Source organism: Xiphophorus hellerii, chromosome 13 (genome assembly GCF_003331165.1).
Source record: "Xiphophorus hellerii strain 12219 chromosome 13, Xiphophorus_hellerii-4.1, whole genome shotgun sequence".
NCBI lineage: Eukaryota > Metazoa > Chordata > Actinopteri > Cyprinodontiformes > Poeciliidae > Xiphophorus > Xiphophorus hellerii.
This window is the reverse complement of record NC_045684.1, coordinates 28,675,487-28,691,460: the sequence shown is the minus strand read 5'-3', so window position 1 is coordinate 28,691,460 and position 15,974 is coordinate 28,675,487. Positions and strand designations below refer to the sequence as shown.

The window sequence follows — 15,974 nt, the reverse complement described above, 5'->3', positions numbered from 1 at the left end:
CTCATCAGGAGCATGCCCAGGCGTTGTAGGGAGGTCATACAGGCACGTGGAGGCCACACACAATACTGAGCCTCATTTTGACTTGTTTTAAGGACATTACATTAAAGTTGGATCAGCGTGTAGTGTTATTTCACTTTAATTTTGTGTGTGGCTCCAAATCCAGGCCTCCATTGGTTAATAAATTTGATTTCCATTGATGATTTTTGTGTGATTTTGTTGTCAGCACATTCAACTTTGTACAGAACAAAGTATTCAATGAGAATATTTCTTTCATTCAGATCTAGGATGTGTTATTTGAGTGTTCCCTTTAGTTTTTTGAGCAGTGTATATAAATATATATATATACAGTACAGACCAAAAGTTTGGACACACCTTTTAATTCAATGAGTTTCCTTTATTTTCATGACTATTGACATTGTAGATTCACACTGAAGGCATCAAAACTATGAATAACACATGTGGAAATATGCACTAAACAAAAAAGTGTAAAACAACTGAAAATAGCCCTTATATTCTAGTTTCTTCAAAGTAGCAACCTTTTGCTGTGATTACTGCTTTGCACACACTCTGCATTTTCTTGATGAGCTTCAACAGGTAGTCACCTGAAGTGGTTTCACTTCATAGGTCAACCTGCCCTGTCAGGTTAATAAGTGGGATTTATTGCCTTATAAATAGTCATGAAAATAAAGAAAACCCATTGAATTAGAAGGTGTGTCCAAACTTTTGGTCTGTACTGTATATATACTGTATATATGGCCTGCTTTACAGTCTGTATGCTGCACTTAATGATTAAGCAGTGACTAAATTAGTTGACCATTAATTAAATAATTGATTTATCATAATATCTGATCAATTGTTTCTGCCCTATATCGTGCATGTGTGTGCATGTGTGTGTGTGTATACATTTTATAGGAGTACAGAAGGAGACGCTATCACCTTTTGATTTGTAAATTTATTAAAGACTAACAGGTAAATATTGTCACTTACTTCTGGGTCACAGTCACTTTTTTTTGCAGCTGACTTGGTAATACAGCCTCAGGAAGTGAATCGTAGCCATTTGTAGCAAAGAAGTCATTCAAAGAACTCTGTAAAAAGTGAATAACAAAGTAATTATTTTTGCAGTGTTCAGTCAGATTTTTGTTTTGCAGAGGAAGTCTCTTAACCTCAGTGATAGATGATGGGTCAGCTTTGCTTCTGGGCTTCCTAATCACCAAAGACAGAACAGTTTCAGTCTCAAAAATCTTGAGACCATCTTTGCTCGTTTCTGGTTTGAAGCAGCACCCCCCTAAAAGTGAAAAATAAAACCATAAATAAATAAGTCCACAAAATTATTGTACATCATGAAAAAGTTCAGAAATAATGTGGAACAAAATACAAAATAAAACTACATAATTACTCAATCATATGATTTTCTGTGGCTTATTCCACTGCACACTTTCATGTTGATGTGCTTTTCTCAGTTTCTTTGTACTCTATAGAGATGTCAAAGAATGCTGGTCTGACATGTTCAGGCCTATTGGACATTGCTGCTTTCAAAATGAGATTCATATCCTAGGTCTATGATACCAAATTTGAACCATCTGTAATTTTCCATTGTTTCAGGGAAGACTCAAAATCTTACCTTAGAGAAAAGGAGTATTTATAAGAGAAAACTCATTTTGAAAGTAAAATATAAATGAATTTCCATTTATTGACTTTTGTTAGTACCAAAATTAATTCAAGTATGAAAGACAAAAAAGTAAACTGGAAGAACTAGTTACTAAGGATATTTGGTCAAAATAAAATTAGAATCATGCTAAAAATACAATGTTTACAGCATTTATATATGTACAGAGAGAGTATGCTTATTTACATAAGACTACCTGTTGCAATGCTGATTCCATGAAGGATGTTATTTGCCACTTTTCCAAGCAGAATCGAATCCACTATTATGTTGGACTTTATTAAGTCTGCTGCAACATCAGCAGACTTTTTGACGGATCTGTTTGAAAAGATTCATATTTGTTATTAAAGACATCATGCAATGAGTTCTGTGCATTCTTATGTAATTATCCCACAGGCAGAGCAAAACTACCTGAGCTTTTAACTCCAATACCATCAATGTGGCTGCTGGACTTGAAGGAATAATAATGAAAAGTTTTTATAGAACTTCTCTCTTATTATAAAGAACATCTAAACTAATATGGTCATACCAATCAAGTATTTTCTAAAATTACATACATAAAATTACTCTGAACCCATGAAGTAGCTCCCAGTCTCAAAAAGGTTGGTGACCCCTGATCTAAGCTTTAAACTAAACCTTGGATGACTTTATGTCATGGCATTCTTATACATTGTTTTCCCTTTAAAAGCTTAATCCAAGATAATCAGTTAGTTGTTGGTGCATTTAGAGATGAGAGTTGCAGAGAGTTATGAAAGCATATTTGGAAGCCCTTTCTCTCCTTTCTCCTGGTTGCAACATTCAGATAAATCTCAAAACAACATCATGAAAAAGTTCAATGTATTTTGTAGCTTACATCAGTCACACAGAATTAAATATTTTAAATCTTCTTTTCTTGTAATTTTAGTGATTATAGCTAAATGTAAAATTTAAAAAAAAAAAGTAAAATTTGTCTCACAAATTAGAATACTGTGAAAAAGTTGGAAACTCATTACCAGCTAAATAAATCAAAACACTTGCAAAGGTTTCCTGGGCCACAAGAAATAAACTTTTTGAGATGAGTAAGAGAAATATTAAACTTTTTCATGATATTTATTCATGCATGATATTAAATCACTGAGCTTTACATTCTTAAACACCAAATAAATTTATTTTTCTTTTTTAATTTGAGATGTTTGTGTTAATTATCTTATTTTTGTTGCCAATCATGACCCAGGTTGCCTTACTACTAGCTTCATGGCATATATAGCATTTTTATATACAGTATATGGAAACATTTGATTGATCTGGAAGCACAAATCAGTGACATTGCAATAATACAACTGAACCAAATGATAAATCACGTCTTTAATTATTATTTTCCCTGTCATTTTAAGCACTTAATTTTAACACCATGAGGTGCTTTTTTTTCTACTCCTTTGTAATGTATATTCTTTTTATGATTTGGCCCCGATTTTCTTTCCTTTTTTTTTTCTTTTTCGAGATCATTGTAGTACATTGTCCAGGATTTCCAAAAATGCTAATTGGATTTTGTAATGGCATTACAAAATCCAATGAGAGCTAATTGTAAAATCAATTAGCTCTGATTTTACAGTTAAACAAAAAAATGTAATTAGAATTTACCCAACATCAATTCCATCTGTGAGACACAGAATGCGAAGTCTACATTCTGGAAACATCTTTTTCACTTTTTCCAGCTCCAGCCTTCCATGGTCAAGAGCATCATACAGCACGGTCTGTCCAGATGGTTTGAGGTTTCGCACATGTTCCTAAACAAAGATTTAACTGTTATTTTTCAAATAACTTAAAATTTAGACCCAGATATGCATATAAAGACAATTCTAACGTCTTACCTTGAACTTCTCCAGTGTTTCTGTAAATGTGTGCACTGTTTTTACATCTGATGAAAATGTCACAAGGCCAATGATATGATGGAAGTCATAAGCCATAGTGCGTGATGCAAAATTGTCAAAAAGCTCGGCTACAGCATGGATCTTTTGGATGTCCACACTTCCATAGCATGTTTCCGACATTGATGAGCTTGTGTCTATCAGTATCTGGTAAAATAAAAGTTACAGATTGTGAAACAGATTTTAAAGCTGATCAATTAAATCATATACAGTACATGACAGTCAAGAAAAAAGTCTTAAGTTCACTTTATTCCTTCTTATTAGAGTTTTTCTGCTTCAAACTGATTTAATCACATATCGACTCTTTAAAGGTTGTGTGAAGTCATAAAAGAAGTTTTATTAGGGATTCTTTTTTTTCCCTCTCTTGCTCTCGGTGAAGGCCGACGCTTTTTTCCTCTGCTCCCTCCCTGCCCATGACTGCCCTGCTTTTGTCCTGTGGTTTTCTATATTTTTGGAGCCTTTCTTAGCACATCCTCCAAATCTACAAATTATGGATCTGGTCAACCGGTCTCTCAACACAATTGATCAAATTTTCTCGACGAGAAGACTGAGAGTCCTCTTGTCCTGTGGGGACACACCCGGTGGGATGGATTCACCCTGGATTTATTCATGATAACAGGATTTCTGCTGTTTGGAGCTTGCGGATATCTGGCTTATCGACAAATTTGTAACGGACTTGGCCCAACTAGCGAACACTCAGACTGTTGGTGTGGACAGAGACGCAAGTTGGATGCGAGTCTTGCTGGGACTCGCAGCCCAGCTGAGGACAATAAAACTCACTAATAGAAAGGAATCGATCTTGGAGAAGTTGATAGTTTTGGCTGAGTAGAACGACCAAACTCATTTGGATGATTGGGAACTGATATAGATCAGAAGACTGAAATTTATAATCGATCCGACCTAAGACATTCTGTATCTGAATTGGTTTTCCCCATGTTGCCTTGGAAGGGCTGCATATTTCAATCTCCTTGAAGATATGTAAACATAATACTCCTTCCCATCTCACCCCCTCCTGTTATCCATGCAGCTGTGGAGCTGAGCGCTCCCAAGCACATTCCTTGATAACAACATTTTATCGGACTTCTGCCGGGAGGCTGAGCCCCCATGATATCATCGCCTTCACTCATGTCTTTGTTTTGCCCTTTGTTTTGTCTGAATGTTGCCATGTGCCCTAATGAGTCCTTAAATCTTTTTCTTTTATTTTGTTAGAAACTGTGGAGTATTCACTTTTAACCCAGAAAAGAAATTAGAACAAACAAACAGACTCAGTTTATTTGTCACTCTTTAGCTTATTTTTTAGAAACTGTACAGTCCTCATTATTTAGACCAATATTAGATACATTTTTAGATTATTATGCAGAGACTTCTATTATTGCAACCCAGAAAAGGAATTAGAATGAACTTAGAATCCAGAAAAAATTCTTCCAGAACAGGAACACTTAGTTTTTATTATTACTTAGAAACTGTGGAGTACTCATTGCTTTTACTAATTTAGAGCACACTTAGAAAGTCCAGGGAATACTTACTTATACTTATCTAGAAACCAGAACAGGGATTATAACTTGGAAGCCAGAAAAACTACCTTAGCAACTACTTTTTAGACTCCTATTCTTCTAAACCAGAAAAGGAATTAGGCCAGAGGATACTTACTTATACTTATCAACCAACCCTGAATAGGAGCACCTAGCTTACATACTTTAGCTCAACATTAGATTCTTTTTCTTTTTTTGTTTGTTTCTTTGATTTGTTATATTGTTTGTATTTCCTTTTAATTTCTGTAAAACATTTTGTATTGCCTTGTTGCTGAAAATGTGCTATATAAATAAAATTACCTTTACCTTTCTCCACTGTTCATCAAATACCACATCACTGACATCTTTTATGTTCTCCATGTATGAATAATTTCATTATTGAACTTTTTAGTTAACTACAGAGCATCTGAAAAGTATTAACATCACCTTTATCTTTCAGCATTTTCTTATGTTACAGCTGAAAGCTGCAAGTCAACATTTTTGACTCAGAGGGTTGAATATAGCTGTTCACCACACTTTTCATATTTTTATTTGTAAAAAAATAAAAACTTCAAAAACATGTACTTTTTTCCTTCTATCACACAATTATCCACTACTTTCTGTCTATCACAAATAGCAAATATAAAGTGTGTTTTCTCTAAATACGAAAACACTCTTTCCCATCAACTGGTTGATCTTGAGGTAACTATAATTGCTCATGCCAAAACTTTCTACCAACGGAACACATAAAAGGTTTAGGCTCACAGGTGTTTATTTTTCCTCAGACAGGTATGTTTAATTAAAAAAAACAACAAAAAAACACTGAATTTTCTTGTGCTATCTAGTTAAAATTTAGCTCACCGTTTTACAGAAAGAAGTGCACATACAGTAAATCAGAAGGAACCGTGTAAGAATTACATTATGTTTTGATGAGTATGTTAAAAAATTCAATCTTTAAGAGTGTTTACAATGGGAAACAGCTAATACAAATAGTAACAGTAATGCCACTAAAATTACAATCTGAATTTTAAAAAAATATCAAATATTGTTTTTGTGCACCTTCTTTCTCAGAGCAACAATTTTACAGACTAAAGATATTTATGAACAGCTGTACTGGTTCTAATCAAATCCGATCTAGCACAACAACCACGTTCATTTTAAAATCAATGCAGGACTCATCAAGTACTACAAATACCTGTATAGCCTCCACTGGAGTCCTGGTTGTAACCAATGATTGGTCATCTCTGGAGTCACCAATTCTGCATTACAAAGGAAAAGCTTAGATATTTATACAGAATATATTATTATACCACATTTTATTCTTTCTTTTTCATCCTTAATGTTTAGTTTCTATGGGTCAAAAATCAATGGAGACGTTAGACTCATAATTCTTTATCAGTATATAGATTGGAAACACTGACCCAGGTTATTCTGGATCTGAGTGTCTAGCTCACATGCAGTCCTAAAAACTAACATGCGTGTCCAAAACAGTCATCAGTGACCTAATTGTAGCATCATGAATGGAATGATAGAATTACAATAATAAGGTATTTTAATATCTGCAGTGTGGTATTCATGTTCTATCAGTCATCAGTGGCTAGTTCCATATTAATTGCAGTGGAGTACTGATGTTATGGAGATTAATAAATCATATTTAAGGTGAAACACTGAGTCAATCAAAAATGAATTTTGATTACTATTTTATTCAATGGTCAGAGAGAAAGAAAATGACCAGCGTGACTCTTTGGTCACGGGAGTGAAGAAAAGATGAAAGTACATCACTTTTAATATCCACCAGCCCTCTACAAAGAGGACAGAGAGAGACAGAGAGAGTTTCCCAGCAGTTTTAATTTGTTTCACAACTCTGGAATTTGCACCTGTGGACTATGACTTTGGATGGTTCAAACCGAGTTCAGGCAGAGATACACAATCCTCCCAGAAACAGCCCTCCACTTGTGCCTCCAGTGAGCTGCCTCCAGCATGAACGGTGCTTTATGAATAAAACTGATTGATTGAAATAAAACAAAGTTTTGTCGCCACACTGCAATGAAATTGAAAGACTCAAATAGTCTTAAACTGATAAGAAAGGCTGAGTCAGTTGTGGGAATAAAGCTGGCTCCACTGTGTCAAGAAAACCCGAGATCATCCCACTTCCCCATGCTGGAGATTTTAGTTTAACAGTAACAATAAATAGTTATCTATGAAATTAATCACACAAGTGACATCTAGGCCCAACAGTAGAGTTAAACTTCAATAAAAATCAATCTGGTTGTGTGTGTTGTTTTTGTCTCCTGCAAACTTTGTCGGACTATGATTTCTTATGATTAGATAGAAAAAAGAAGTAGAATTAAAGCAGAGAGAGAGTCATGAAAGAGGAAGAGAAGGTTTCCTGGAAAAAAAGAGGAAGTAAGTTTCCAGCCTGCAGATGTATAAAAATAGTTGAGACTATTCCTTATTTCAAAGCATGAACGTTTTTAAGAATGAAATCTAAACATTTTGAGTAATTGGGTAAGATTCTAAGTAAAATACTTATATTAATATTGGCTTACTTGTAATAATACTTACACTTACATTTGTGGGTATGCTTACAAGTAAAACAAGTAACTGTAACTTTGATATTAATTAATTAGAATCATGGATTATTCTTGGTTTCTTTTCAGAAAACATCTGTAATAACACATTGAGATTATAAGAGTAATTAATAAGTTATGGTTATCATAAAATTATAAATGAATGCTAAATCAGAGAAGCTAAAGAAGTTATAAATGTGATTTTGACATTGAACTTGAAATGGTGTAAAAGGTGTAACTGCAATTAAAGATCACTGATGTTGTATTGGAGGTAGATGGTAGGTGAAAGGTTAGGGGAAAAGGGGGGACAGACAGGGAGGATGCCTTGCGGACAAACAAGAAAACATTAATAACCACTGGCAGACTGAAATTATGTTTTGTCTGCTTACTGAGCCTTTGGACCTTTTACTCACTGTTCGTACTGGCTGTGGTATGAGTTGCTCCACAACTGACTGTAATAATGTCTCTCAACAGTTACCACTACTTGTGCTCCCTGCTCCTCACTCTAGACATGCCAGCTAAAACATGTACATCACTCATCTACATCTGAACCAAATTACATCCAAACTCAATATTTTCTTCTGTATATTTTACTAGGAACTTAACAGCTTTTGATAATATTTTTGTTTATGCAATTGTTTTGTATTAAATGCAAAATTATTTGAAATTTGGCTCAAATTGGAGGAACTAAAAACAATAAAAATGTGAATCTATGTCCGGTTCTATTGTGTATGGACTGCTTATTACTCACTCAGCTGCCAGCACATTCACATCCAGTTGTTTGGTTTTGCCAGCCATGCAGTCACGCACATCTATGGTTTCTGGTTGCATCTTATTTTTATTGAGATAAACACCAAGATTGTCTGTACAAGGAAAAAATAAACAGCATTAAATAACCATCAGCGGCAGTCATTGCATAGTTAATGATTGCTGGATCAGTAAGTATAGAAACTTAAGTATTTTAAAACTGGAGCTAATTTTTATATACATAATTTTACTATATTACATGTTATACCTTTCTTCAGGAAAACAAGACATGGATCTTGACATCCTAAGTCTTTCAGACGCAGTGGGGGGGTCACATGGAGTTGTGGGAAACCCTTTAGATCCTCTGCCATGCTTCCAAAAGTCTTCCCAGTATTTATGTTAAAGCTGGAATACAGACTCACATCTTAATGGGGAAGCAACTGTTTATTTACATATAAAGTAGACTGGCAAAAATGTAGTTATGTAAAGAATATAATATCACTTTTCATCAGAAAACAGTACATACTTCTGTCCAATCACACTGTCATGAGAAATCCAAAAATGGTAGGTTGTTACTGACGGATGAACACTGAGCAGAATTTTCTCAATGTCAGTGGCTCTTTTTAGGGAAGTGACTTTCAAAACCTTCTCAGTGCAGTTTGGAATCTTCTCTTCATCTGCAAAATAATAATAACTGTAAATAAAAATTTACAGTTTTTGTTCAAGCACTTTAACACAAATATATCTTTTTCTTAGAAATGAACACTTTTTCCTTTCTTTTTCTTTTTTTGTGGCTACAAAATCTTTTGATTGTGAATACTATACTCCTAGATGTTGAGATAAACAACTGTTCAATTGTTTATTATTAATATTTTCACAAGTAATCCTCACCTATAATGATTTAGATTGCTTTAATCTGCATATATTTTATTTCCTTAATATTATTTAGAATATATCACCAAAAACATGTCTTGCCTTTTATCATTTGCAGAACAGTTGCTCTTTCCATGACTGCTGGTACTCCAGGTACAGTGACTGGCTCACAGAGACGGGTGCCGTTCTCACTCTTCAAGATATATGGTGCGTAGTTCTCATGTTCTGATGTCTGTTTCTAAACAAATCAATAGGAGACACAGGGTTATGGTAACTAAACTTTTGCCACAGGTTTGTGCTTTACCTTTTTGCAGTCTTTTTATTTTACAGTTAGCAGTGGGTCTTTAGCTTGTCTTTTTGGCCTTAAATACCCTGAAGCTTAAAACTTCCCTGTGTGGTTCTTTCTCACTTGTGTCAGTTTGGTTTTTGCTTTAATTGTAAAAAAATAAATAAATGAAAAATACTTGTCTATTGACATCAATTATTTGGTAGTTAGAAGTTTTTAGGCTATACCCTTTGCTAGGCCTGTCATGATAGCAAATTTTGCTCAACGATTAATTGTCTCAAAAATTATTGCGATAAACAATAATATTGTTTGAAGACATTTTTACACTGATTTAATGGAAATGACGTAATAATGCATGCGATTTCCTGCCAAAGATAGATACACTTTATTTTCAAAAGAACACTAAACACTGAAACTGTTAAACAAAATAAACAAAACAACCAAAAACAAAAATAAAATGGATTCTCAGTCTCCATTAACAAAAAACGCACTTGAAAAAAAAACTAAACAACATAAAGCCAAAGTGGAAATAAATACTGCATTCAATCAAAATAGTGCAGATTATGAAGTCTGTATATTATATTGCCCTTCAGTAATAATTAGATTTAAATAGAGAAGATGGGCACATCAATAGAAAATCAATAGTTCACACTACATGATTTTTTGCACCTATTTTTCCCCTTACAACAATCTTAGATCGTTGGTCTTTCTAAGATTGTGTGGTGTGTGACGGTAGATCATCGTTGCCGCTCCGCTCTAAATCAGGGGTTTTACCCGACTGGGAGCTTTAGCAGCCTGTTGAATGTGACAGGCAGCCAATCAGAAAGCGCGGATTCCCCTCCATGCTTTCTGAGGGGAAATTATGGAGGGGAATCCCAAACAGCTGACACGGCAAGTCCAGGAGATGATATGTGGAAACAACATTAATGTTTATTCAACATGCAAAGAATATAGAAATGACAAGAGGAGGAGTTGGAGCGAAATTGCTACAGCAGTTGATAAACCCGGTAACTTTTCAGCTGTTCTTCGTTAACGTGACGTAAATAGGTTATAATGATTTTCATTCAGTCAGGACTTTACGCTGACACTAGCAACATGCATTGCAGGTAGATTGTAGTAAAGCATTGATTAATGCCTGGTTTTAAAATTAGTTCACTGAACTTGTAGCCATTATTTTGTGCCCATTGTTGGACACCACACGGCAGGAACGAACCGATCGAATCGTTATACCTAGGATTTCTGTCGGCTAATGTGTGGTCTGTCAGGTTTTGAAAATGGGCCGACAATCGGCCGACAGCTCTAAGATCATGTCATGCACGCTGGGTTTTACATTAAGTAAAATGAGGAAGGGAGGGTCAGTGGAGAGCACCGGAGTTGAGCCTTTTTTCATTCGGTGTCATTAACAGAAAGAGAAAAAGGCCGGAAGAGAGATAATGCCGATAATTAAAATGACGTGGATAGTTTTAATTTATCGTACGATTAATTGATTTACCGTTTATCGCGACAGGCCTACCCTTTGCAAAAGTATCTTTGTTGTTGTTCACCCATTTACACTCTGTGAACCACCCAGGTCTGTTTACCAGTTCTGTGACCCGACCAAAACTCCTCAGTGTTATTACCTTGAGAAATAATGAGATCTGGAATAAAGCAGTATAAAACAGTCTTTAACGTAGAAAATGATCAAGTGTTGCAAGTCATAGAAATGGAATGGATACACAGTGACATTCAGCGCTGGGCTCCACATAGCTCACCTTAAGGGTGACACCAGGTGAAGCAAAGATTGTAGCAAAATATTCAGTATTATTTAATCTTAAGAAGTATTCATGCAGAGATTGCTATTTATTAATATTTTAACTGTTTGTTTATGGGTAGAAATATCAATATATTAAGTTTGAATGTTTCCAAACTGATCCCTTGAAGACATTTGTGATCTTGCCATGACCCAAAATGAAAATGAGTTTGACATTTCTGATGTAGTTATTTTTCATTCACTGTAGAAATTTGTATCTATTGAAAAACAGATTTTCATAAGCAGAATGTGTCGGGTTCCAGGGTTTTTGTTCTGTTTTTTCTTTATTTTTGGATCCTCTTGGTGGTTCACGGGCTGTCCACCAGATAGCGCCAGAGGCTGGTTTCCCAGGGGAGGCGTGCCTGTAGTTCTGCACACCTGACTATGATCTTCTCATCATCAGCTGGAGGTGAAAAGACGCTGACAGCCAGCACTTCGACGCTGGAGTGTTTTCGCCAAAACGGTACTCTGAGCCCCTCGGAGTCAGTCTCCGAGTTCATTTCCTCTGAGTTCCCTCTCAAGTAATTCGTCGTTTTGTTCTCTGTGCTCTTCAGGTGTTTCCTCTCGAGTCATTCCCTGGATCCTCCCTGAGAGACTTCCGTTGTGGCTTTTGGATTAAGCCCTCCTCATGACGCCGTGGGTGATACCCACAGGTTGCCCGAGTTCCCATTTCCTCCTCATCTATCGGATCTCAAGATTCTCCAGTTTCACTTCCTCCGGCTGGCTGTCGGACCCTTCCCTCCATCACCGTCGAATCCAAAACTTACCTGTCTGCCCTCCACTGCCATCTCCCAGCCTTTGGACCTCGCTCAGTTCTGCTGCCCATCCGGAACCCGCAGTATCCACCCTCTCAATCCAAGACTATATCTACCAGAAAGTAAGAACTGATTTTCCGTCCTCGCACATCCTGTTTCCCAGCTGTCATTGAACTCACCATTTCCTTTTCGCTGTTCTGCAGTGAGCCACAGTCAGCAGCATCCCCCCCCCCCCCCCCCCCCCCCCCCAGTTTGGACCCTAACCACGCCAACATCTTTACTGGGTTATTGTTTTACAATAAATATTCTTCAACTGATTCTTTGTCTCCTGTGGTGTTCTGCATGTGGGCTAGAAACCTAAACCCCAACATGACAGAATGTTTGATGCCAATATTTGAAATATCAAATGTCATATCTTTAATTTGATTAAAAATCTATATTTTCTGATGAATAATTTCAGTTACCTGTGCTTCAGAGAAGAGGTAGGCCCAACAGTAGGTTGAATGCTCAAAGACGTCTTGGTCTTCAATGATCTTTCCATCTTGTTTTGCTCCAAGACCTGGCAACAGCGCTCTGAATAGGATGTACAATCCTTCAACTGCAGCAATCTACATCAGGTAAAAGAGATGTTACTTCAAAATATTTTATATCAATACTGCAGTGAATCTATAGTTTACCTTTTGATTTCTGGATATAGGCTCATTCTTACAGAGTAACTGATATAAACTTTGGGCCAGAGGGCTGCATCCAGTTAGTTTGCGTATGTAACTAATGAGTTTCTTCACAGAATCCACAGGAAATTTTGATTTCTAGAATAGAAACAAAATCACTTAAATTTATTAAAAAACAAATTAAAAATCACTGCTGAATGCTGCATTGTGAGCAGACATATAGACAGCCCAAGGAGCCCCCTCCTTGGGCTGCCACCTTATCGTGGTGGAGGGGTTTGAGTGTCCCAATGATCCTAGGAGCTATGCTTTGTGGGGCTTCATGCCCCTGTTAGGGTCACCCAAGGCGGACAGGTCCTAGGTGAGGGACCAGACAAAGCGCAGCCCGAAGACCCCGATGACGAACAACAACATTGGACTTGGTGTTCCCTTGCCCGGACGCAGGTCACCGGGGCCCCACTCTGGAGCCAGGCCTGGAGGGGGGGCACGATGGCAAGCGCCTGGTGGCCGGGCTTTTTCCCATGGAGCCCAGCCGGGCTCATCCCGAAGAGGAAACATGGGTCCCCCATCCCATGGGCCCACCATCCGTGAGAGTGGCCAAAGGGGTCGGGTGCAGTGTGTGATGGGTGGCGGCCAAGGGAGGGGACCCTGGCAGTCCGATTCTCGGTTGTAGAAGCTGGCTCTTGGGACATGGAATGTCACCTCTCTGGTGGGGAAGGAGCCAGAGCTAGTGTGTGAGAGAGGTTCCGGATAGAAACAGTCGGTCTCACCTCGACGCATGGCTCTGGTTCTGGAACCAGTCTCTTTGAGAGGGGCTGTACATACTTCCACTCTGGAGTTGCCCACGGTGAGAGGCGTCAGGCAGGAGTGGGCATACTTGTTGCTCCCCATCTCGGTATGTTGGGGTTTACCCTGGTAAATGAGAGGGTAGCCTCCCTCCGCCTACAGGTAGGGGGACGGGTCCTGACTGTCGTTTGTGCTTATGGGCCGAATGACAGTTCAGATTACCCACCCTTCTTAGAGTCCTTAGAGGGGGTACTGGAGAGTGCCCCTCTTGGGGACTCCCTTGTTCTGCTGGGGGACTTCAACTCTCACGTGGGCAAAGACAGTGAGACCTGGAGGGGCGTGGTTGGGAGGAACAACCCCCCAGATCTGAACTCGAGGGGTGTTCTGTTGTTGGACTTCTGTGCTTGTCACGGATTGTCCATAACGAACATCATGTTCAAGCATAAGGGTGTCCATATGTGCACTTGGCACCAGGACACCCTAGGCCGCAGTTCGATGATCGACTTTGTCATCGTTTCATCGGATCTGCGGCTGTATGTCTTGGACACTCGGGTGAAGAGAGGTGCGGAGCCGTCCACTGACCACTACCTGGTGGTGAGTTGGCTCCAGTGGCGGGGGAGGATGCCGGTCAGACCTGGCAGGCCCAAACATGTTGTGAGGGTCTGCAGGGAACGGCTGCCGGCTTTAACTCCCATCTCCGGCAGAACTTCGAACACGTTCCGGGGGAGGTGGAGGACATCGAGTCTGAGTGGACCATGTTCCGTGCCTCCATTGTCGAGGCAGTTTATCAGAGCTGTGGCCACAAGGTTGTCGGTGCCTGTCGCGGCGGCAACCCTCGAACCTTCTTGGTGGACACCTTCAGTGAGGGATGCTGTCACGCTGCAGAAGGAGTCCTATCGGGCCTTTTTGGCCTGTGGGACTCCGGAAGCAGCTGATGGGTACCGGGCAAAGCACCATGCAGCCCGGGTGGTTGCTGAGGCAAAAACTCTGGCGTGGGAGGAGTGTGGAGAAGCCATGGAGAAAGACTTCCGCACGGCTTCGAGGTGATTCTGGTCCACCATCCGCCGTCTCGGGGGGGGGGGGGGGGGGGGCAGTACAGCACCAACACTGTTTACAGTTTACAACACTGTTTACTCGGGACATTGTGGGCCGGTGGGCAGAGTACTTCAAAGACCTCCTCAATCCCATCAACATGCCTTCCATTGAGGAAGCTGAGCCTGGGGACTCTGGGTTGGGCTCTCTAATCTCTGGGGACGAGGTCGCCGAGGTGGTTAAAAAGCTCCTCGGTGGCAAGGCTCCAGGGGTGGATGAGATCCGCCCGGAGTTCCTTAAGGCTCTGGAGGTTGTAGGGTTGTGTTGGCTGACCCGACTCTGCAATATTGCATGGACATCGGGGGCAGTTCCCCTGGATTGGCAGACTGGGGTGGTGGTACCCCTGTTCAAAAAGGGGGACCAGAGGGTGTGCTCCAATTACAGGGAGGTCACACTCTTAAGCCTCCCTGGCAAGGTCTATTCAGGGGTCCTGGAGAGGAGGGTCCGTCGGATAGTCGAACCTCGGATTCAGGAAGAGCAGTGTGGTTTTCGTCCTGGTCGTGGAACACTGGACCAGCTCTACACCCTCAGCAGGGTCCTGGAGGGTGCATGGGAGTTCGCCCAACCGGTCTACATGTGTTTTGTGGACTTGGAGAAGGCGTTTGACCGTGTCCCTTGGGGAGCCCTGTGGGGGGTTCTCCGGGAGTATGGGATACCAGGCACTCTGATACGGGCTGTCAGGTCCCTGTATGACTGGTATCAGAGTCTGGTCCGGGTAGAGTACCTTCTCCGGGTCGGGTGTCCTGCCCCAAGTGGAGGAGTTCAAGTATCTTGGGATCTTGTTCACGAATGAGGGAAGAAGGGAGCGGGAGATCGACAGGCGGATTGGCGCAGCATCTGCCGTCAAGCGGGCGTTGTACCGGTCCGTCGTGATGAAGAGAGAGCTGAGCCAAAAAGCGAAGCTCTCAATTTACCGGTCGATCTACGTTCCCACCCTCATCTATGGTCATGAGCTTTGGGTCGTGACCGAAAGAACGAGATCGCGGATACAAGCGGCCGAAATGGGTTTTCTCCGTAGGGTGGCTGGGCTCTCCCTTAGAGATAGGGTGAGAAGCTCAGTCATCCGGGAGGGACTCAGAGTAGAGCCGCTGCTCCTTCACATCGAGAGGAGCCAGTTGGGATGGCTCGGGCATCTGGTCAGGATGCCTCCTGGACGCCTCCCTGGTGAGGTGTTCGGGCCACATCCCACCGGGAGGAGGCCCCGGGGAAGACCCAGGACACGCTGGAGGGACTATGTCTCTGGGCTGGCCTGGGAATGCCTTGGGATTCCCCCGGAGGAGCTGGAAGAAGTGGCCGGGGAGAGGGAAGTCTGGGCCTCCCTTCTGAA

At 40.1% G+C, this 15,974-nt stretch overlaps 1 protein-coding gene across 1 annotated transcript in view; it reads right to left on the bottom strand.

Annotated features, from left to right (window-relative positions):
• The window catches only part of LOC116731986 (uncharacterized), a 33,210-nt gene that overhangs the window by 7,752 nt on the left and 9,484 nt on the right, over nt 1-15,974 (bottom strand). Inside the window, exons 8-19 of the mRNA XM_032581934.1 lie at nt 12,779-12,910; nt 12,566-12,709; nt 9,374-9,509; nt 8,925-9,075; nt 8,667-8,803; nt 8,403-8,514; nt 6,277-6,340; nt 3,514-3,717; nt 3,284-3,429; nt 1,863-1,981; nt 1,164-1,285; nt 988-1,085 (exon numbers count right to left, since the gene is read on the bottom strand). Coding sequence (XP_032437825.1) covers nt 988-1,085; nt 1,164-1,285; nt 1,863-1,981; nt 3,284-3,429; nt 3,514-3,717; nt 6,277-6,340; nt 8,403-8,514; nt 8,667-8,803; nt 8,925-9,075; nt 9,374-9,509; nt 12,566-12,709; nt 12,779-12,910 — 1,565 coding nt within the window. The remainder of the gene's footprint in view (nt 1-987; nt 1,086-1,163; nt 1,286-1,862; nt 1,982-3,283; nt 3,430-3,513; nt 3,718-6,276; nt 6,341-8,402; nt 8,515-8,666; nt 8,804-8,924; nt 9,076-9,373; nt 9,510-12,565; nt 12,710-12,778; nt 12,911-15,974) is intronic.